General features: G+C 32.2%; 4 protein-coding genes across 4 annotated transcripts; 1 reads left to right on the top strand and 3 right to left on the bottom strand.

Moving 5' to 3' along the window:
- Positions 1-297: 297 nt before the first annotated feature.
- On the bottom strand, positions 298-2,147 carry LOC133678119 (11-beta-hydroxysteroid dehydrogenase A-like). The gene is made up of 6 exons (XM_062100318.1): positions 1,817-2,147; positions 1,472-1,664; positions 1,307-1,392; positions 1,070-1,201; positions 856-984; positions 298-471 (listed from the first exon to the last, which is right to left on the bottom strand). The coding sequence occupies exons 1-6, from the start codon at positions 1,997-1,999 to the stop codon at positions 298-300; spliced, it is 897 nt and encodes a 298-aa protein (XP_061956302.1). The 5' UTR covers positions 2,000-2,147.
- A 5,322-nt stretch (positions 2,148-7,469) lies between these two features.
- LOC133678831 (uncharacterized) lies at positions 7,470-8,467 on the bottom strand. Its single transcript, XM_062101345.1, has one exon. It carries the CDS (start codon positions 8,285-8,287, stop codon positions 7,697-7,699), a length of 591 nt encoding a protein of 196 aa, XP_061957329.1. The 5' UTR covers positions 8,288-8,467; the 3' UTR covers positions 7,470-7,696.
- Positions 8,468-13,338: 4,871 nt separating this feature from the next.
- LOC133678290 (HVA22-like protein e) lies at positions 13,339-14,633 on the bottom strand. The gene is made up of 5 exons (XM_062100574.1): positions 14,445-14,633; positions 14,321-14,347; positions 14,076-14,198; positions 13,725-13,944; positions 13,339-13,595 (listed from the first exon to the last, which is right to left on the bottom strand). The coding sequence occupies exons 1-4, from the start codon at positions 14,489-14,491 to the stop codon at positions 13,725-13,727; spliced, it is 417 nt and encodes a 138-aa protein (XP_061956558.1). The 5' UTR covers positions 14,492-14,633; the 3' UTR covers positions 13,339-13,595.
- A 1,556-nt stretch (positions 14,634-16,189) lies between these two features.
- LOC133678939 (palmitoyl-acyl carrier protein thioesterase, chloroplastic-like) lies at positions 16,190-18,825 on the top strand. The gene is made up of 6 exons (XM_062101459.1): positions 16,190-17,002; positions 17,381-17,514; positions 17,716-17,829; positions 17,919-18,096; positions 18,220-18,288; positions 18,410-18,825. The coding sequence occupies exons 1-6, from the start codon at positions 16,541-16,543 to the stop codon at positions 18,647-18,649; spliced, it is 1,197 nt and encodes a 398-aa protein (XP_061957443.1). The 5' UTR covers positions 16,190-16,540; the 3' UTR covers positions 18,650-18,825.
- Positions 18,826-21,446: the final 2,621 nt, after the last annotated feature.

Below are 21,446 nucleotides of genomic sequence, written 5' to 3'. Positions count from 1 at the left end.
ATGCCTTTATTTTACTACAGCGGATCATATTCTAGCTGCAGAATGAACTAGAAATGCCTTCATTGATCATATTCTAGCTGCAGAATGAACTAGAAATGCCTTCATTGATCATATTCTAGCTGCAGAATGAACTAGAAATGCCTTTATTTTACTACAGCGGCAAAGCTCTGCTTTTTCTTAGGAGAAAGAAAAACATGAAACAGAAAACCAGTCTGCTTGAGATCTCAAAATTGAATTAAAGCTGAACCGAGCAAGACAAAGTTCTTTGCTTGTTAACTGAGACCACAGATGTTCATGCTAGTTACTTTTCTTTGAAGTCCTAGCTGCCAATACCTGGTGCAAGTACCACTCCATCACTTCAGGACAAAGGACCTTCAGCAGAAACGACATCCTTGTCCAAGACGGCTCTACCAAGTATCTGTCTCCTCGGCAAGCACTGTTTACGATTGCTTCAGCACACCTTTCAGTTGACTCAGCCGGGACAGAGTCCATTTGAGCCTGCAGCGTATTACATTTTAAAAAATTGTTGGAGAATCATCTTGCATGGACGAGTTTAGGTGAAAACATGTATTGAAAAGTATTTTCCAACAAAAATTGATGAGACGAGACATGATTTAAAGATCAAATACAAGCATTTGACTCGGCCTTTTCACCATAGAAGTCTGAAAGTGAAGGCAGTGAACATGTAACAAGTTAATAGATGATGAACATGAGATTTCTACCATCATTTATATCACATAACCAATTAAAATCAGAGCAAATTTCATTCACCCAAAAAAAAATTCACGCAAGAACTGATAAGTAAACAGAGGAACATTCATCTGTCGTTTCACGATTTAGTTCCTTCAGATATACCTTTGATATAAAATCACCTTGGGTCATTTCTGACTCAACTACACCAGGAGTGACTATTGTTATTCCAATATCCGGACCAAATTCAGCAGCTAGTGTCTCATAAAAACTTGTTACGGCTGCCTTGCTTGCCTGCGGCAATTATAATATTGATCAGTTACTCTATAAATGACTGATTGACTGGCTGAGTGTAGCATATATTAAGGGCAAGTCTTACACAGTAGAAGCTCATCCTCGGTACTGAGCACCATCCAGCAATTGAAGAAATCCCTACGATCCTCCCTTTACTTTTTCTTAGGTGTGGAATAGCGAAACGGGTGACATATACAGAACCCCAGAAATTTGTATTCTGCAAAAGGCACCAAAACGGATCCTCAGAAAATTTTCTGGCAACGCAAAATGTTGAAAGATGAATCTTGTAATTTTAAGTAGGCAAGTAATACCGAGAACATACCATAAGTATTGCACAATCCGAGATTTCCTTGCAATGCTCAAACATGTCAATTTGAACAATACCAGCATTGTTCACCAGATGATCCACTATTGTATAAACCCGCGAGTCATTGTAAATCCACTTTTTTGAAAAAAGAAAAAATTGAAATTGAAAGAAGATCCTTACATCGGCCAAAATGATTCACTGCCTCAGTAATAAACCGCTCGCAGTCTTCAACCTTTGAAATGTCACTAGAGATGACTATAACATCCGGTGATCCCAGCATCCGCGCTTTATCTGCAACTGCTCGAAGACGCTCCTCTCTTCTGGCAGCAAGGGCTAAACATGCTCCTCTCCTAGCATACTCATATGCAAGATACTTCAAAAATCACAAATTACAGTTAGAGCATTAGTAAGTAGTGTCCCAGTTACAATGGTAACAAGTTTCCAATGTTTTCGTTTGGGAATGCGGGGTTCTGGGTCTGCATAATATGATAGACATTTAAATCTGTGCACAGAATGTGTACCAACCTCGCCAATGCCTGAAGATGCCCCAGTGATTAGAACTACTTTTCCAGCCACCTTTTCACTGGTTATATATCTTTTAATGCAACTTATAAACTTGAAAACAAGAAACGGCGGCAAGAAGAGAAGTAGCAGTGTCAATGTTATAGGAGGAAGTACAATGTTCATGACCTTGTGAATCAAATCCATGCTGTGCTAGCTTCAGTCAAGTCGGAGAGGAAAGGCAGAAAGACAGCAATTTCTGTTTCTTGTGTAGCTGAACCCAGGTTATCGAAAAGATTTGTTGCCAATATCAGAATTTTTGCTCGGAAAGCTCTTCTGCAGTAATTGAACGTGATTACCTATGAACTAAAATCAGGCTTCACCAGATTTCCGGATCAAAATTAACAGAACCTATTTCAGTGGAAAAAATATTGCACACTTGCCTTCATTTACGGTGAATTATATATAATAGCTAAATTAAGATTTTGCTCTTCACTAAAAAATAAAGAACTGGTCTGGTATTGAAGGTAAAAAAGTCTTTTTGTGAGGTCTATTTATTATCATTCTAGAAGTTTGAGTATCTCGGTTTTTTTTTAAACAATTAAATTATTTAGTTACTTTTAAAAGCAAAAACATTAAATAAAAAAACTTTGGCCTAAGGTTTTTTAAACAATTCCTTTCGCTATGCACAATTTGATTACTCTATTATTCTTGAAACAAAAAATTCTTAGGCCTGATTTTAGGAGCATATTAGTTATTTTACATTGGTATTTTTTGCAATACTTGTATGGTTGGGTGATTTGATAATTTAATTAATAAAAAATAATAAGTAAAAGGAAAATGTGTTAGCGTGTTTATTAAACACGCCAACAAGTGATTATCCTATTGTTTTTAGGTGATGAATGTGTTATCTTATAATGATGAAAAACTAGTTTTTTTAGTGTTTTGCGATTTATAACGGGAAGGTAAACCTTTCTAGGTAGCAAATATGGTTTAATTAAAAGCGATTTAGTAATGGTTGACTTTTATGGTTTAATTAAAAGCGGTTGACTTTTTGTTTTTACTTTTTTTCTCATTCTTATTTGACTTTTGTGTTTGCTTGTACAACATTATACAACAACCCTACAATTTTGTTTTTTTAGGATGTGATTCATGTTTTTTTAATTGATTTTTTTAAAATTTTAATTAATTTATAGACTTGAATTTCTTTTTTTTTTATTTCATCCTCCATAATTCCTTTTCACTTTAGATTGGGTTTTTATTTTTCTTATTACTATTTATTTTATTATAGATAGTTTTTAGAATTAATACATCCCCGTTTATTATATTTGCATATCAAATTTTATCCTTAGAAATTATTTATTCATGATTTTTATAATTTTTATTCAACCTTGGTTTCATTATCATAATAAGTTTCTATTAAAAAACTATGTTTCTAATAAAAAAAAATTTCTTCAAAAAAATTATGAAACAGGAAAGGGAATTTGTAATAAAAAAAATCTTTAATTTAAGTCATTAGAAGTTTTACAAATATTTTTTTTAATTATTATTTATTTTTATTTAATAAATTATGTTGCTAATAAAAGAAATGTTATTTTCAAAATTAAAAAAATTACATGAGATTGTATAATTTTGTCTAAAAAATATTTTTTTTCTAAAATTCTATTAAGTGTCATTCTCATCCCTTGCTTCGACAAAATCTTGCCCTTGGGTCAATTCAGACTCGATGAACACATGTGTCACAATTAAATACATGAACATCCGAACGGCTTCCAATCAAATCATATCATTATAATCACATTACAAAATTATAGTTATAATTACAAATTAAAAGAAAAAAAAATGTAATTATAATTTTATAAGAAACTCTTACAAAATAGATTACCAAATAACTGACAAACTTACACCTCCCCAATCGCATTCATTCAGAGTACTCAGTTTCTGCAATTCTGGGCAATCACCAAATAACTGCACAGTTCATCTGGAAGCAGACAACTAGGCAATTTAACTTTTCAGAATGGGTTTATTTTGGAGTTTCAGACTTTCAGTTAAGTTAGTACTGGACAAGAGAGAAAGAGAGAAGGTGATGAGGTAAACGGCTCATGATCATAGCTAAGGACAAGTGATCAGTCTTGTACCTGACAGCTAGGCAATTTAAATTTGCATTTTTATATATATAAAAAAAACTTTACTTATTTATAAATAAATCAAATCACTATAAATTAAATTCAAGAAAAGAATTAGATAATTATTTTATTTTTATATACAAATTATATTTTATATCTAATTATATATTTTAATAAAATTAAATATTTATACATAGTTGCTTATGACTAGAGATACTTTTACTTTGACCATAATTAATTTTTTTAATTCAAACTCAAATTATTTTTTTATTTATATTTGAATTGATATCCATTCTTTTTTTATTTTATTTTTTTTAGAGAACTTCTTTTAAATGACAATTACTTTTTGATTATTTTGTATACATTTAATTTTTAAAGATGTTTTTTCTTATTCATCTATATATATATATAGGTGAACTTTATTTTTTACAATTTATTTATTTTCAGATAATATTTTTAATTTGTGTAGCCTTGCATATTATTTTTTTTTCTTTTTTTATTTTATTCAATCAATTTAAAGTATGTATCTTTTTCTATTATTGTTTGATTGAATAAAAAAAATATTTTAATAGACAAATTTAGCGAATACAATCGGGAAAGTATCTTGTCTTGCAAAATTAAATATCTTAATCTATATCTATCTCTTGATTTTTCTAATTTTATTTTTACTTATTATTTATGACCTTTTTATTTATTTATTAGCATACATAGTTCTCAATATATTTTATTACATGTATGCATAAACTTCTTTATTTTCACTTAGAATCTTTTTTAATTACAAAAACATGTTGGAAACGCCTGTGTATACAATTTTTTATGTTGGAAAAGAAATATATAACCTGCGGCAAAACGCGAGTCAAATATCTAGCAGTATATAAACCATCCACTTAACTACCAATGAGGGGTAAGATGGTCTTTTTAATGTGAACATATGTCATTGCCAAATTGTTTAGGGTCATAATGGTCTTTTTGTATTGTTTAGGAACATTATAATAACTAAAATAACCTTGGAAGCAAAAGTAATGAATTGGTGTTTAAGGGCTTTATTGATATTTTCTTTTTTTAAGCACTCTCGAAATCAAGAAAATTAAAACTTCATTGCAAGGGCTTTTTGGTTTTTTAACTCTTAGTTCTTTTATAATACTTACATTGAATAAGATACAATTTAGTCTTTTAGTTTTTAAGCACAATTAAACTACTTAAATGCCTTTATAATAAAAAAAAATTAAAACTTCCTTGTAGGGTACTTTGATCCTTTTTTCTTGGTTTTTATATAATACTCATGTTGGATTTGGAGCAATTTGATATTTTAACATAGATAAAATATTAATAAAAAAATGTTGTTAGTATATGCATGTGGATGCTATCCATACCTCTCGAGTGATGCGTGTAGCGTCCTACAACCATTAAATTGTGTTGTCTATGGTACTTTTTGAAGTGTGTTAATGTTCTTTTTCTAGTGATGTTGCACATGTGGTGGAAGTGTGATGGTTTGTCATTAGTGAACCTTTTCTTTTATTTCTTTTTTTCTCTCTTTCTAGAAAAATTAAAAGTTGACCCTTTTTGTTTTTGGTATTTAAGTTTCATTTCTTATTCTTTTGATTTATGATTTTTGTTCTTTTTCATTTTTATAAAAAATTTAATTATTTCAATTTAGTCCTTTAATTTTAATTTTTCATATATTATTTTTTCAATTCGGTCCTTATTATTATGAGTTATCTTTTCTTCCTTGGTTCCTTTTTTATAAAAGCTTTAATTATTTTCAATTTAGTCCTTTAATTTTAATTTTAATTTTTTATATATTATTTTTTCAATTCAGTCCTTATTATTATGAGTTATACTTTTTTTCCTTGGTCTTTTTGTAATAGTTTTATTGCCTTTCATTTTCATATTTCAATCCAAGTTTATGGTGTATTATTTTTTCTAATTTGGTTCTTATTTATTGATTTTTTTTCCTTTTGTTAAAGTTAATTTTCTTTTCAATTTAACTCTCAAATAGAAAATTTTGGGTTGCCCTCTAATTTATTTTTATTTCAATTTTCACCCTCAATATTTTAATTACCTTTTTTTTTCTATTTCAGATCCTTTTGCATAATTTGTTTTTATTTTTAATTTTATCATTTAGCATTTGATTTGTTATGGATCAGGCTTCATGGTTTTTCTATATATGGTGCTTCTAGTTTAATGACTCGGGTTACGAGTTTGAAAAGTTAACGTTGGTCAACACCCTATTTTTTTGGAATATTTTCCTTTCTAATTTCATTGTTTGTTATTAATTTTTTTTAAAGATTGGCTTTGTGATTTAATTTCTTTAATTTTTTTTATATCAGATTATTTTAATCTCATGACCTTAGCCACTAGTTTTGTAGGTTAACCCGATTTGACTCACTCTTTATTACTTATATTAAATATCTATCACGCTAACTCGGGTTCAGTGGGACAAGGTTTTTGTCCCTTTTTTATCTAGTTAGACATCATATTCCAAATATTTAGAGATAAATAATAGGACCCTAACAAAGATGAAATTTGTTTTAAATGAGGATGGTGTATTGGTTCCTAAAGATCAAGTTGGCGAGGAAGAGCATGATACAGAAGACGAATAACAAGTTGGTGATGATGAATTTGCTAATGTGTTTGAGACACCATCCCCAACTTTCTCTCCCAAAGATGTTGGTGCTAGCTCATGAAAATCTAAGATGGATGATTGCCTAGTCCATATTTAGGCTGATGTGAGTTATCTTTGAGAATCACAAGCACACATCCTCTTTAATTAAGAGCATATGGACTAGCTTACTCTCTCACTATACGAGATATCAAGGATATGATGACTAGCTTATTCTCTCACTATCAATCACTCTGGATATTGTACCATGAACTTCTCATGTTTTTCATTTTACTTTCTTTTTCTTGTTGTAATGAAGGTATATTTTGAATATTATATTATGTTTCTCTAATCTTTTTTTCACTTTTCTTATTTACTTTTTATTGATAACAAAAGGGGAGAGAAAAACTTATTGTGAATAACCTAAGAGAAATGAAAATAAATAAAATCACAAAGCTCTTTAAAAAAAACAATATTAACCTTCGTTAACTTTTCAAACTCATGACAAAAACATTCTATTTAGAAAAATTACAAAGCCTAATTCATAATCAATCAAATATTGAAGGATGTAATTAAAAAAAATTTAATTATAATAAAAGACCCGAAAGAAAAGGAATACAATGATTGAAAGGAAAATATTTTTTTCTTGAAAAGTAAAATTGAAAAAAAAATCAATTTAACAAAAGAACAAAAAAAATTGAAAGAACAAGAACCAAATTGAAAAAAAAACATCACAAATTGTGATTCGAGAATAAAATTAAAAATAAATAATAATTTTATAAAAAAGACAAGAATAAAAAATAAAAAATAATATTTCAGGGATGATTATGCATTGGATATTGTAAAATCTAGTTTCTGAGTCCAAGATTTGTAGCATCAAGTGATCCAATCTGTTTCCCATGTATAAGTTAATAGGATTCATTTCAAAATCATGTCAGGCAAGCTCATGTAATGGTGAAAGCATAGACTATATTCACGTTGTCCGAAACCATGATTATTACATTTTATTTATGTACTATGATAATAACATGGAGGAAATATTCCCTTCAAGCTAAGATTCTTGTTCAATTAGAGGTCCTGTAATTTACAGGACCATCTTTAAGTTTAAAACTCAGCCAGGTTCAATCCACAAGTACCAAACCACTAATTAGCTTGGTTTTATTAACTTAAGCGAACTCATAGCCCAGCTTCAAGCATCCTTTGTCTGTTAACCCTTGCAATGAAGTCTTCAGCCCTTTTGTTCAATTCCTCTGTAGGCAAACTGAGGGCGTCTTCTTGTAAATCCTTTCTTTCCTCGTGTACTTTCAAGTTTCCTTCAGCCATTCCTTTCCCTTCATTCTTTTCTCCGTTTTCGCAAGTTCTGCTACGTTTTTCTTTGGAAGATTTCCCCATGTTTGTCTCTTTCTTCTGTTCAACACTGGAAGCTGTTTGAAGGCTCCTTTTGTGGTCAATGTACTCATCATAGTAAACATCAGTAGCTGATGGAGAATTTGAAGTAAAGAACTTGGACTCTCCAACAAGGACAAAGATTATAAGGTTTCCAACTATGAAAATGAACTTGGGGCTGAGGAAAACAGAACCTAGTTTTGGAGGAGAGCCGAAGAGAAAGAGCTTCACGGAATCAAATAGGCAGGGAAACCAAAAGGGGCTAGAACAGAAAAGAGTACAGGCCAAGACAGTCAAAGAGTACAGGAAAAAATTGTCAAGAAGTTGATGCTTCTTGGACTTGTTAACTGCATGAATCTCTCTTAGCTTAATGAGATCCATTTCTTGATTTTGTTTAGAATACAGAAGAGGGTTTAGTTGGAGTTTTAAGGTCACCAGGAATTCACTCTATCCTTTAGGAAAGGAATAGATGCAATTCCGAGAAAGAATTCAGAGGCAAATTTTAGAAGACCACTAAAGAGAACTGCCATCTGACTGAACACAAGGCATTGTAAACATGGAATTATATAGAAGGGGAAAGGAGGTTGATTTGGTAAAATACAAACACAGGCTACTTTTACTCTACTTTGGAATGGTTATATAACTTTATGAAAAGCTGTGAGATTGATTAGTGCTTATTGGCTACTTTTTTCTTTTGGCTTCCTGCTTTCCTGTATTTTATGATATGTTGATATATAACGAACTCTTGGAATAATTATTACGGTAATCTGTGTAAACTGTGAACATTCTCCTTTCATTTCTACTTACATGAAAGAGTGAAAATGTTTTCTTACTTGATTTTTGTTGCCTGGCATCAACTGACAAACTTTAGCTTAGTGGTTTTAACTTGGAGGGTAGGAAAGTGTTTAATGTTGCAAGAACATCAGAAATAGAAAACCAAGAATGGCTGCTTAGGATCAAGGTCCAGTGTTCCTTATAATTAACAAAGTGAATGAGGAAAAATCTATGCCTATTAGACGAGCCTCATACTGTCTTTGGAGGTTTGCTTTAATAATTTCATTGATACATCATTTCTGTATTATTTGGTGAAGTCATAGTGAGACTTGATAGTGTTGGGAACCAATTTTTTTTTTCTTTCCCGAATGTTGAGAGAGAGTAACACCTAGCACGTAAATGTAGGAAGTCCACTTAAAAAAAAGCGTTAGATCTTTTTCTTTCCTGAGTGCTCAGTGGAAGCGAAGTGGGAGGTTTTCTTAAAGCATGTGCTAAGCTTTTCCTTGCATAATTCTACTAGCAGGAGGCACATTGTTGAGTGGAGCAAAAAAGGGAAGCTGGTATAGGACCTGGGAAGTGGGGCATTTTTTAAGTTACTGGCAGAAAAGGGGATTGTTTGGATATATCATCTGAACGCCCATATATCCACACAGAATATGAAGCTTGGTTATGATATTAAGGGCTTGGTTGGGATTATGGAAACCTTTAATGAAAATAGAGAGAGGCCCTTTTTGAATAACAACAATATGATATGAATAGATGTATTCTTTGTTTGTATATCTTCATTTTGATGTAAGCAAAACTCGAAAACAGATGAACAAGATATATATTGGCCGTTGGCTACTACAGTAGTTTGTCTGTCTTCTGATAAACAAATTGCAATATTTAGCATCCTCTTGCACACACTTCTCTAGCTTATTGTCCACTGAAGAGGGTAAAACAATTGCATGCTCCCTGTCTTGGTAAAACTACTATGAAATGCATCCATATCATTGGTAATCTAAACTTAGTTAAATAATATATGTTGAAGGTAGAAAAGGTTGCTGCATTGATTTCCTGGCAAAAAACTGGACCAATTACTTCAACGGAAAATTCTAACATTTTTACCTCCTTGTGTCTAGTGAGATTTTTCTTTTTGCTTAGCAGCAACAGGATTGAGGTATGGCGGATCGCAGTCAACATGTATACTTTTACTGATATCTTGCAACATAAAGAAAGACATGTGGTGTATCAACAAGTGATTAATGATGGTTAAACAATTCTTATATTGGATCAGGATGAATACGTGTGGTGTATCAAGTAAACATTTTTTAAGCAAACAAGCGTGCAATCTCTCTTCAAATTTTAGTCATTCAAGTAGCTTTATTAGGTGTGAAAGCTCCAAGGCTCCTTTAGATGCATCTAGAGGAGCTATATTTGCAATTGCTTTCGATGAGGTAACTAAGCATTAGTGATTTTCTCTAGACAGACGTTCCATTCCTTGAAATTCTGAAGTGAATAAGTAAATATTACCTGTTTTTAGTCTTACCTTTTAATATCTCATCACGGGCACAAACAATGGAGTTTCCCTTATTGATCCTTTCTTTTTTGTGGGTGCGTGTAAAGATTGATAGGACAGGAATGCTTTTGCTAAAGCTAAGATTTCCTGATTTCACCACGGGATTCAAATAATTTAAAATCTTGAGTTTCTGGCTTGTTTAAGTGAAGGAGAAAAGGGAGAGAATGGCCCATCTGTGGATTAGAATCTCTGCGTTTTAAGGTCACTGGTTTCCTCTACCTGTTTTTGAAACAAAAGAGATCGAGAACATTACTATATGCCTAAACTCTGTATCTGTCAGCTACAGGTGGGCACGAGGTACAAATGGAGTGTGTAAAAGTGGCTTTTATTCAATTATTCTAATAGAGCATATGAAGATTTATGCCTTATTATATAGTTTTGTGGAAGAGATGAAACTTCAGGGAAATGACCCAAAAGGAAAGGTTTGGTAAAGCATGATTGTTTATCAACCATTGTACTCTTAACTCGATACCTTAATGCTTAAACAAAGAAAAATATCTGAAGTGCCTAAGCACATGGTCTTGCTAATCATAAAGAGAAGAAGAACAGCTGGAGATGAAGCTTTCTTGGCTTTCGGAAAAAAAATAGAGACCTTTTAATGGGCATGGATGTGTACATAAACGAATGTACGTATCTGTACTCCACAGTACAAGCACTCTTATACCTTCCTTTGAGGGAAATCTAATTAAACAAACACAAGCTTTGATTAAGGGGAAGTTTGCTACAGGTTGAGAGACTCTATTGATGTATAAAGTTAGAAGAAGCCGACCTTTGCACTTTTTTTCACATGTGGAAGAATCATTGATGCCCTATGGCACACAAGGAGCCAACAGAAATGCGAGTTCTAATTTCTGCGTGCAGGCTTTCACAATTTGATTACTGATATAGCTTATCAGTCTTAACATTTTTTAGTCACAAATGGTACTTGTATGATTCTTGCTCTTCATATTTATATAACAAGTTGCTCGTAGAGATTTTCTTTTGAACATGCTGCTTTGTACAATTAGTTTTAGAGATAGAGTTATGCTCTGAGGGTCCAACTAATTTATGATTCTCCTCAGATGTGCGATGCAGTAGTGAACTGCCAGCTCTGGAGTTTGCCCAGCTGAGAATACCTGGGAATCGGCAATATGGTCCTGTACAAGATCTCAGGTTCTACTCTTTTCAGGTGCAAACAATTTCATGAGATCATCAGACTTGAACAAATCCTATAAATTAACCATGGTGTGCTTGTATAAAACTCATTGTCGAGAGCCTGTTCTTCCCCGGAATCAGTCAGGCCTTGGCCCATATATACTTAGTGCTCATTCAAAAAGGTGATGAAATGCCACCATCAGTCACATTTATGTAGACCACACAAATTGGAGAAGAGATGGAGCAGTAAATTCAGAGTATTAATTAATATTCTCCATCAGAATGTCAAAGCCACCATGTTTTTATGATTAGTCTAGACGAACAGTACACCCATTTTTACTACCAAAAATATTTTCCATCATTTTGTGCACTTTATTTTTCTGATCAAGGGTTTGAATTATTTAAGAGAAAATTATGATGTTTAAGATATATATATATATTGGCAAGTTTTCAATAAACATTAATTTTTGATGGATTCTAACAGAAATATGCTGTGATAAACAGTTATAAATTACAGAATAGTAACTGAAATTAACATAGAAATATAGATAACACATTGTAATATTAAAAAATAAAATACAGAAGGTGCTAAAAACATTATAGCATAGGTTGTCTTTGGTCCAAATCCTTAAGGAAAAAATTGATTTACTATTCACTAGGACCCACTTAATTTCTGCGTTAGCAACGCAGAAAAGGAAAAACAGTCATTTCTAACTTTTTATCAATGTTCATGTTAATTGTACTGTTCATTGAACAGTGCAATTAACATGAATAGTGTATAGTGTACATTGTTCACTTTAAAATAGTGAACAGTGCAAGTTCACTTACTTGCGTGAACTCTTTTTTTTTAGTGTGTTTTTTTTTAAAAAAACTAGTTTATAGTGAATTTTATACCTGATAATATTTTATCTAATTTTATTACATGCTAAAAATATTATGAAAACTGTAGTTTTTTTCGGATATATACGTAATGGAATTATAAATGGTTTCATGGAATAATAAAAAATATTTTATATAAAGTATGATTTATTTCATGATATAATAGCAATAGTTAAATCCATAATATTTAAATTAAAAATCATCAGTATTAATATATTTTTTTAAAATTATTTTATAACCTCAATTTTAAAAGCATTCTTAACCAAACACATTAAACTATTTTTTCTTCAACTTCAATTCTAACCACAGTTTTAACCAAAGACCTATTTTTTCAAACCAACCTCAACTAAAAGTACTTTTTATAAAATAATTTTTTTCAAACCACAACCACAACAGCTACCACAATACCAAACACACTCTTAGTGTAAATCGTGTCTCGGCAGGGAGCCCATGGGTTAGAGATTGTATTAAGTGTTATTTTTTAATATGTTTTTTATTTGAAAATATATTAAAAAAATATTTTTAATATAACACATAAAAATAATTAAAAAATATAAAAATAAATTTTTAAACAGGCACTAATTTCAAAAGGATGGCAATAAAAAAGTCAAATAAATTTACCTATGAGATTATTCGTTCAAAGAAAATTGTGCAACGAAAATAAAAAAACTCATGATATACCAATTTGAAAATACAATTAAAATTACTTGCCATATACTCTCTCCATTGAATCCTTAACAAATAAGAACTTGGTATTTGGTTTTACCAAAATTTAATTCATTGGTTGCCCTAATAAATGAATGAAATTATTTTTACTTTTTAGCTAAATCATCTTTTCCCAGTTTGGCATGATTAGGTGTATGAATAGAAAAGAGCATTGGGCTGTGACTTCAAAATATCTTCATTTGTTCCACGCACACTCTTCTTTTTCCCTCCCTGAATCGTGTGTGAACGTCATTTGATGCCAATTACTTGGCCAGGCGAGGATTAATTAACTTTACTAATTAATCCCACCACATAATTAAGATGGTAAACACCTAAGATTGAAGAAAAATTCGGCAGAGCATCATCGTCAAGGAGACAAATATCACCATCAAACACCATACATTTTCAACATCGAATTAACACAAGTATATGAAAGGAAAGTCACGACATTCAAACTTGTAGATGGGTTAAAGATTTACAAGCACCAGAGTGGGAGCAGAGAAGCGAAGATCCCTACATGGGTTAAAGATCCCTACAAGGGTTAAAAGATCCCTCAAAAGCCAGCTGCCGACTATGTCTTATCTATGTCTCCTCTTCTAATTATTTTTTCTCCCCTCTTCAGTAAGCCTCATGTTCTCCCTGTCCATGGACGATTCATTGTAAATAATTAGAATCCCATGAAATATAATATTTCCAGAAGCCACAGATTCGGAGGCCCTTTATGTAGTTCGATATCTTTGTATAAAAAGAATAGATTGATTTACTTACTTAATCGGGGGTTGCGAACTGAACAGACCTCTTCTTGCCTTTGCCACCACTACCGCTGGCAATGGGGGACTCGGTATGGGAAAACTGATGATCTTGTACCCCAATAAATTTCGTGATATGCTCTCTCACATACCTTTCATAAACGAAAGCTGCCCCCTTGAACTGTGGTAGAACCAACCATGCTGCCAACACCAGTTTCAAAGAGTACCATATGGGAATCCTACAATAACACAATCGGAGCCCCATTAACTAGAGATTATAGACTCTAGATTCAAGAGGAGAAAAAGAATTCATAACTGCTAATTAAAATGCCAAAAAAGAAATTCTGGAAACAAAACTTCCTTAATTTACCACTCTAAAAGGGATTGGAGCAGCATCTCTGTAAGAGTAAGAAATGAATATAAGATCCAATAAGCAAGCCACTGCTTATCATCCTCTCTCGATGGACTCTCTATAGCAACCACTGATGCATACCTATTTACCAAAAGAACAATTAGATAGATTGAAAATTTGGTGGGCACACACCCTAAGAGGAAGAAAAGAGCACAAACAAAACAAAAAAGTCCCAAACTTCTGGAAATGGTTCAGATTCTTACAAGGGGTATAGCAACATCAACACTGGCCTGCGTGTTATTAAACAAACATCAATCAGATAAACCAAATTATTAAGGCCTAAAAACAAAGAAAGGAAGGAATATCTTGGGATCACTCAATATTTACCCAGATATTGTGTGAACGTGAGTGAGAAAAGTCACTAAACGACCCATATTTGCTGGTCTCGCTCTTCCTGTTAGATTTCTTAGCGATAAGAAACACCAAAGAAACTGTGAGAAAGGCTTGAAAGTCAGAACCGAAAGGAGAGTGAAGTTGAAACCAATAAACGACAACGATAAGTAGCTCAAGACTTGAAAGTGAAGGGACCGCTTATATTATGTCGTTCAGGACACTTGACGTCTGCTAGAACGGAGTGAAGCTGTCTCTATTTTTTAATTTTTTTTTAAAATATATTAAATTAATTATTTTAAAAAATATCCTATATCGCAATCCAAAAAGCGCTACACCGTCAAATTGGTATTGGTCGTTATTTAAAGTTATGGCGCGTGCAGGAACATGTTGCATTTCAATCCTAAAATTCACAACTTTATTACTTTAATCACATATCTTGTTATATAAAATTATTTTAAGAGAAACCTCATAAAAATTCGCTACTGTTGGTAGTATGGTGCAGCCCCTTTTTTCAAAGAATATTAAATTAATTATTTTAAATATTTTTTTATGATTTTTATATGCCGATGTAATAAAAAATTAAACATAATGTTAATAATTTTTAATTTAAATTAATTTTATAAAAACACTCTATACCATATTATCAAACACCCAATGAATCTTTAAACAATGGCTTATAACCCTTAAAATATTTCAAGATTCTCAAATAAGATTTTTTCTAGCAAAATACTTCACATATGCTTAATGAAAACGTTGTATTTCTTACAAAATGATATATTTTATAAGGGGAAAAGGTAAATTTTGGATTTAATTTACTAGCGAGTTTGGATGGAGAGGCTAAAAAATTGGGAAGTTCGAAAGCCTTAGGGGCTCAATTGATATAAAAACTTCTTTGGAAACTCAATCAAGACTACCTATATAATTGGGGGACGTTTCTGAGGTTTCCCAGGTTCTTAATGGGTTTTGTCCCCTCCCACCCAGATCCACGTGTCATGTTTTTGAAGATTAAGGTCGGTGACACGTGCCATCAGGGATACGGTCCATAATATATATGACGACATGATCTACTTTTGTAATATTTTCACAGGCGGATAGATAAAGACAAATGCTGGAAGATTTGTGAAGGCTGGTAATAATAGTTTTTTTAAAAGTGAAAATCTAAATTAGCTTGTAAGTCTCGATTAATTTCATAAATTTTAAACTTAATTACTATGTAAATTTTTAAAGAATTTAAACTTGTAATTATTAAAAAATAAATTTACATGTAAAAACTATCCTTACTCGGCTTTCAGGGTGAACCCTTTCACTCTACTCTATGTTTCCACCGACAACAAATAATAATAATAATAATAATAATAAAAGCTACCAAACTTAGCCTGTTAAATGGTGTTGGGCCAAAAACATGAGGAACGATTGATTTAAGAAAAAAAAAAAAACAAATGGGTTCAAACTCCATGCAATGACTATGGGCAGAGAGAGCAGGCCCAGTTCATGTTCTTCTAAATCCGCCATGACATCATTTTGTCAAATGTCAACGTCATCTATAATGACTATATGATAGTTTTAACAATAAATAAATAAATAAATAAATTTTTACCAATGAGAAGCAGCTGAATGTATGCAAGTTGTCGACTAACCTTTTCTGGCCAAGAAGCAATTCAACCACCCCACCAATCTTCAAGGAAGAAGAATACCTATATGATAGTTTTCAAACATTAGAGTCCAAATCGATTAAGAAAGCAAAAGGCATTGAGATAATTAAAAACTAGCAGAGCCACTAAAACTAAGCAAACACCACCATTCAAATCCCTATACATTTGCGTGTGAGCTAGCATTAGAGAATATTCCGATTATTAAAGTAGTTGAGCTGCTAATTAATCTCATTTCCTCTTTTACTAATGCTTGTCTCCTGTGCTGGAGGGAAGTTTCTTCCGATCTTTCGTCTTGGCTTCTTGTTGGAATCTTTGTACATAAATACGTAGTTAGACCACCAAATACTTTGAAAACTTTCCCTTCTAGGAATTAACCAACCTGAGCCAGAAGCTTCACCCACTTGCCTTTTTCGAACCTAATATTCTTCTTGGGCTCTGATGTGCCTGTGTTCAATGAATGATCACTTAGCAATGGCATCAATGGCGACAAAGGGCGCAGCTGGATTATATTGTCCAGGGAATTTGCACAAGGTAGAGAAAAAGAATAATGTGACGGTATTGGCCATGGCCAAGGCAGGATTTCCTTGTTCTTGGCACATGATCACACCGAAAAAACGAAGCTTTTACGCAATAGCAAGTGCCGGTAATCCTCCAAGCCTGGACATTACAAATGGGAAAAAGGTGAATGGTAATCATGTGAGGGAGACTCCATCTCCTTACATAAGCAATACGAATGCCGGTGGGTTGGCAATCCATAGCAATGTTGCTGAACCTCACACATATTTGCTTGGGAGGTTTGTGGAGGATAGGCTTATTTATAGGCAGACGTTCAGTATCAGATCTTATGAGATTGGACCTGACAAAACCGCCACAATGGAAACATTAATGAATCTCCTTCAGGTTAGTCGGCTAATTTTATTTTTTTTTTATCCTATTGAGGTCATGGATTTACATTTTTCCAGCAAAGATCCTAGATAATCTGTGCAACTTTCCTTTTCAATTCCAGCATTTGCTGTCTATAATGCACTTGGAGTTCACAGCATCCAAGCATTGACATGCTAAATTAACATCAAGCACGATATTCTTTTTATTTTCTTTTCATCATTCTGCAGCCTAAGTTCGATAAAATGGGCTCAACTAATTGTCAAACGAAAAAAGCATGTTCTTGAAAAGTTTTTTCATCAATGACATTAAATTTAAGTGCTGATTAATGAAGTTTGAATGATTGATTCATGTATCAAACTAGTGATTGGATTCCATATATGTGCGTGACTGTAGGAAACTGCACTGAACCATGTGACAAGCTCAGGACTAGCTGGAAATGGCTTCGGTGCTACCCGAGAGATGAGCCTCAGGAAACTTATTTGGGTAGTCACTCGCATTCACGTTCAAGTACAGCGATACAGCTGCTGGTATGTTATCTTCTTGTAGTCCCAAACGCATCTTAAATCATGTTTGAAGGAAAGATTATAATAGAAAATTCCGTAAATACACGAACTTGAACAAGGTCTGAATTCTTTCAGCATGTTCAATAGTCTACAGCAGACTTCCTAAGTTAATTCCTTACGTTTCTATCATTTGAACATACTTTTTTAAACAATTCATTGTGACAGGGGAGACGTTGTCGAGATCGATACATGGGTAGATGCAACCGGGAAGAATGGTATGCGCAGGGACTGGATAATTCGAGACTACAACACCAAAGAGATCATAACAAGAGCAACAAGGTTTAGCATGTCTATGTTAAAGCGCTAATGAACGATTGTTATCTACTCATAGTAGTACTTAACTCCTATTATTAACTATCTCAATTCAGCACATGGGTGATCATGAATAGAGAAACAAGAAAGCTATCCAAAATCCCAGATGAAGTCAGGGAAGAATTGGTACCATTCTACATAAACCGGCTTTCGATTGCTGCTGAACACAATGATGTTGAGAAAATTGATAAGCTTAACAATGAAACAGCAGGGAGAATTCGATCCGGCTTAGCTGTAAGTGGAAACAATTTGGAATTGTAACTCGTACCCTTTATTGCCAATCTATTTTCTGGTCCAAATAATTTTGTTTCTCAAGCTATCTTGGTCTATTAATCCCTGGAATCATTCATTATGCAGCCAAGATGGAGTGATATGGATGCCAACCAACATATAAATAATGTCAAATACATTGGATGGATTCTGGAGGTAAGACATGAAAGTCCTCACACTACACACAAATTCAATTGTTTGAATAGAATTGCCATTAAATGAGCAGCAAAAAGAATTACCATTTACTGATTTTTTTTTCATTTTGTTGTGAGCACAGAGTGTGCCAATGCATGTCCTGGAACATTACAATATGACAGGCATGACCCTTGAGTATCGACGAGAGTGTCGACAATCAAATCTGCTCGAATCCTTAACAAGCACGAGCGAAGATTCAAACAGCGGTTCCAGTAATCGCAAAGCAGGCATGGAATACACGCATCTACTGCGTATGCAAGCAGACAAGGCAGAGATAGTTCGTGCAAGAACGGAATGGAAATCCAAATTAAAGCACAAGTGATGTTATTTCGTGTATGTTCAAACACTGCTATAGGCAGCTCATGCTCTCTCTTTATTTATTTATTTTTTATTTATTTTACTTCCTTCTTGTGTAAACCACCCATTTGTTGCTTTCTTTGGTGTTACGAGCTCATGTTTATTGACTGTGAATAAAAACTACAAGCATTGTGCTTCCAACCATTTATTTCTTTAATTATAGCATCGCATAAACTATAGCATTGTGATTCACGTCACATATTACATATATATTTCGTATGTGTATAAATGGAGATGACATATTATACCTTAGCCCATTACTTTTTTTATAAGAAATTGAGCACATCCAAAGCTCATGTTATTGATTTTTTTTTTTAATTTTATTATTGAACTTTAATTTATATTATTTTGTTAGACTTTTATTATTTAGAGGCTTACAAATTCAAATTTAGTTCTGATTATAGTTTTGAAATTATAGTTAGTTTTCATAAACTAATAAAAGTTTCAAAGTTACATGCATCTCCTCCTCCCTTTTCCTTCTCTTTTCTTCTCCTGCTACTTTTCTTCTTCTTCTTCTTCTTCTTTCTCTCCTTTCTTTCTTCCCCTTCATTTTTACTTCTCCTCAAATCTCTCTTATATACCTTTAATCATCAGCTATTCTTCACGTTTTACAATAAAATTAACATCATAAGAAGAATTACAACAAAACGACATGCAAGAAGTTGTGAGTCCGATTAGCATATTAAGTGAAGTCTCAACATTAAAATGCAGAAATTTGGCTCAAACTCTTTAAGCATTACATTACTTTGAATCACTCACTCTCTGCTTTCTCACTTGAATCTTAAGTTGTAAGAATTAGCAGGTTGACGACTTTACTGGATAACACAGTTATGTTTTATATTAGGAGTGTTTGAGAGTGTAATAATAATTATTTTTTAAAGTGTTTTTTGTTTGGAAATGCATTAAAATAATAATTTTTTTATTTTAAAAAATTATTTTTGATATCAGCACATCAAAACGATTTGAAAACTTTAAAAAAATATTAATTTTATGCAAAAATATAAAATAAAAAATATTTTAAAAAAAAAACATTTTTGAAACACAAAACCAAACAAGGCTTGAAATAAAAGACACTAATACAATTCATGTGTTGGGAACATGTCTCCTTACAATTGAATTCAATAAATTAATAATAAATTGTTCTATTATTTTCTTATACAACTCTTCTTTTGTTTATCTTCCTTTCCATTATTAATAATCACATAGAAGTATAGCAGTTAAATCTAGCTTAGTCTTTCATATAATTTGGGTCAGGATTAACGTTAAACCAACAAAATAATTTATTCCATCGTGCCCAATTGATCATAGAAAAATCTAGTTAATATATATAGTTGACTCAGTTTGATTTAATCCGATCATGTTAATTTTTTTATATTAAAAAAAATTAAAATAATATTTTTTTAGTTTATTTTAAAAAAAAAGAAGAAGAAGAAGAAGAAAGTGACCTAATCTTGTAATTTGAGGTTTACCTGTTTGATTAATGACTTAAGTCCTTCACCCAATTATATCTCTATCTCATGACGGGTTTGACAATTATAATCGGATATTGGATAAATTAAATCATATGTTTTTGTAGCAACAACATCTAAGAACCCCATAATCACCACCTAAGAAAAAGGAATTGAAAAACAAGAAACAAAAAAGTCATTCTAGACTTGCCAAAACCCCAAAAATGTTAAGAGGGATGGTCTAAGAAAGCTCATCAGTTAAGTTTTGTTTGTTTTTATGGTGTGATGTTATTGATTTATGTTTTTGTCGCAATTATATATTTAAAAATATTTAATTGATTAATATATATTATAATTTATATATTCTTTTGGTTAAGAAAAACTATAATTTATTATTATTTTTAAATATAATTTCTTAACTTGTGGCCATAATAGCTACCTCAATAACAAAGACATATTTTACGGGATTGAATTTTTGAAAACCTAATAATTGAGTTCAATTCGTATCGTTACAAAAAGCCCATTAGTATCTAACTATATATTTCAAAAATAGTATAGGCCACTGGTTAAGCAATGATGGCCATATTTGGAAGGAACAGAAAGATTCAGATCTAAAAGACACAATTGAATCCCATAAAAGCCCATAGATTGGTATTATACATGATTGTTCCCAGGTATGGTTCCCTCGGTCCGTTTAGAAAATATTGACATCTCGAAGAAAACTCCATGGCTTAAACTTCACCGAAACGAGGCTGCTACTAGGAGAAATCATCATGTGCTAGTCCGAGCTTAGAGACTAGGCTTGTGCCCCAGATTTGACCTTAAGTCAGCCTCTCGAATTTTCTGAATAATTCAACTCCACTACTGGAGGTTCTCGTTGAGCTAAAAACTGTTTGATAGCTTTTCATGGGAGTAGACCTGTCATAAAAGAAGACGAAGTAGCAGCTCCATGGGAGGAGAACATGCTTCAACCACTGGTTTTTTCAGCTCTGTCCTCCTTTATGCTCCCAAGATCCGCATAAAAGATTTTGATGTATTTGTTTCCATTGACGGTCCACCAACCAAACCCTCTTGATTTTTGAGAAATTAAAATACATGAAAGTGTGTGTGTGTGATCAATGACAAGGTTGAAAAATATGAGAATGTGGCGGCAGCTTGATGATATCGGCATCGTAATTACTTATGATATACTGTTTGTTTGTTTGTTTAGTTAGAAAACGACTTTGTAAATATTTAATTTTTTTGTTTTTAAATTATATTAATTTACTGATATTAATAAAAATAAATAGTATATTTTTAAATTAAAAAAATCTT

The sequence above is a fragment of the Populus nigra genome, chromosome 18, assembly GCF_951802175.1.
Source record: "Populus nigra chromosome 18, ddPopNigr1.1, whole genome shotgun sequence".
In the NCBI taxonomy this organism is placed as follows: domain Eukaryota; kingdom Viridiplantae; phylum Streptophyta; class Magnoliopsida; order Malpighiales; family Salicaceae; genus Populus; species Populus nigra.
The sequence above is the reverse complement of the archived record's forward strand: the minus strand, read 5'-3'. Positions and strand labels throughout refer to the sequence as shown.

What these genes read in the sequence shown, in the direction of transcription:
- LOC133678119 (XM_062100318.1), bottom strand. Translation starts at nt 1,999, where the DNA reads ATGGATTTGATTCACAAGGTCATGAACATTGTACTTCCTCCTATAACA. An exon ending in CATCTTCAGGCATTGGCGAG is followed by an intron (nt 1,665 to 1,816) that starts GTTGGTACACAT and finishes TGATTTTTGAAG; the next exon opens with TATCTTGCATATGAGTATGC. An exon ending in AGTGAATCATTTTGGCCGAT is followed by an intron (nt 1,393 to 1,471) that starts GTAAGGATCTTC and finishes TTTATACAATAG; the next exon opens with TGGATCATCTGGTGAACAAT.
- LOC133678831 (XM_062101345.1), bottom strand. Translation starts at nt 8,287, where the DNA reads ATGGATCTCATTAAGCTAAGAGAGATTCATGCAGTTAACAAGTCCAAG.
- LOC133678290 (XM_062100574.1), bottom strand. Translation starts at nt 14,491, where the DNA reads ATGGGTCGTTTAGTGACTTTTCTCACTCACGTTCACACAATATCTGG. An exon ending in CACGTTCACACAATATCTGG is followed by an intron (nt 14,348 to 14,444) that starts GTAAATATTGAG and finishes AATAACACGCAG; the next exon opens with GCCAGTGTTGATGTTGCTAT. An exon ending in CTCCAATCCCTTTTAGAGTG is followed by an intron (nt 13,945 to 14,075) that starts GTAAATTAAGGA and finishes GTGTTATTGTAG; the next exon opens with GATTCCCATATGGTACTCTT.
- LOC133678939 (XM_062101459.1), top strand. Translation starts at nt 16,541, where the DNA reads ATGTGCCTGTGTTCAATGAATGATCACTTAGCAATGGCATCAATGGCG. An exon ending in GTACAGCGATACAGCTGCTG is followed by an intron (nt 17,515 to 17,715) that starts GTATGTTATCTT and finishes TCATTGTGACAG; the next exon opens with GGGAGACGTTGTCGAGATCG. An exon ending in ATCATAACAAGAGCAACAAG is followed by an intron (nt 17,830 to 17,918) that starts GTTTAGCATGTC and finishes ATCTCAATTCAG; the next exon opens with CACATGGGTGATCATGAATA.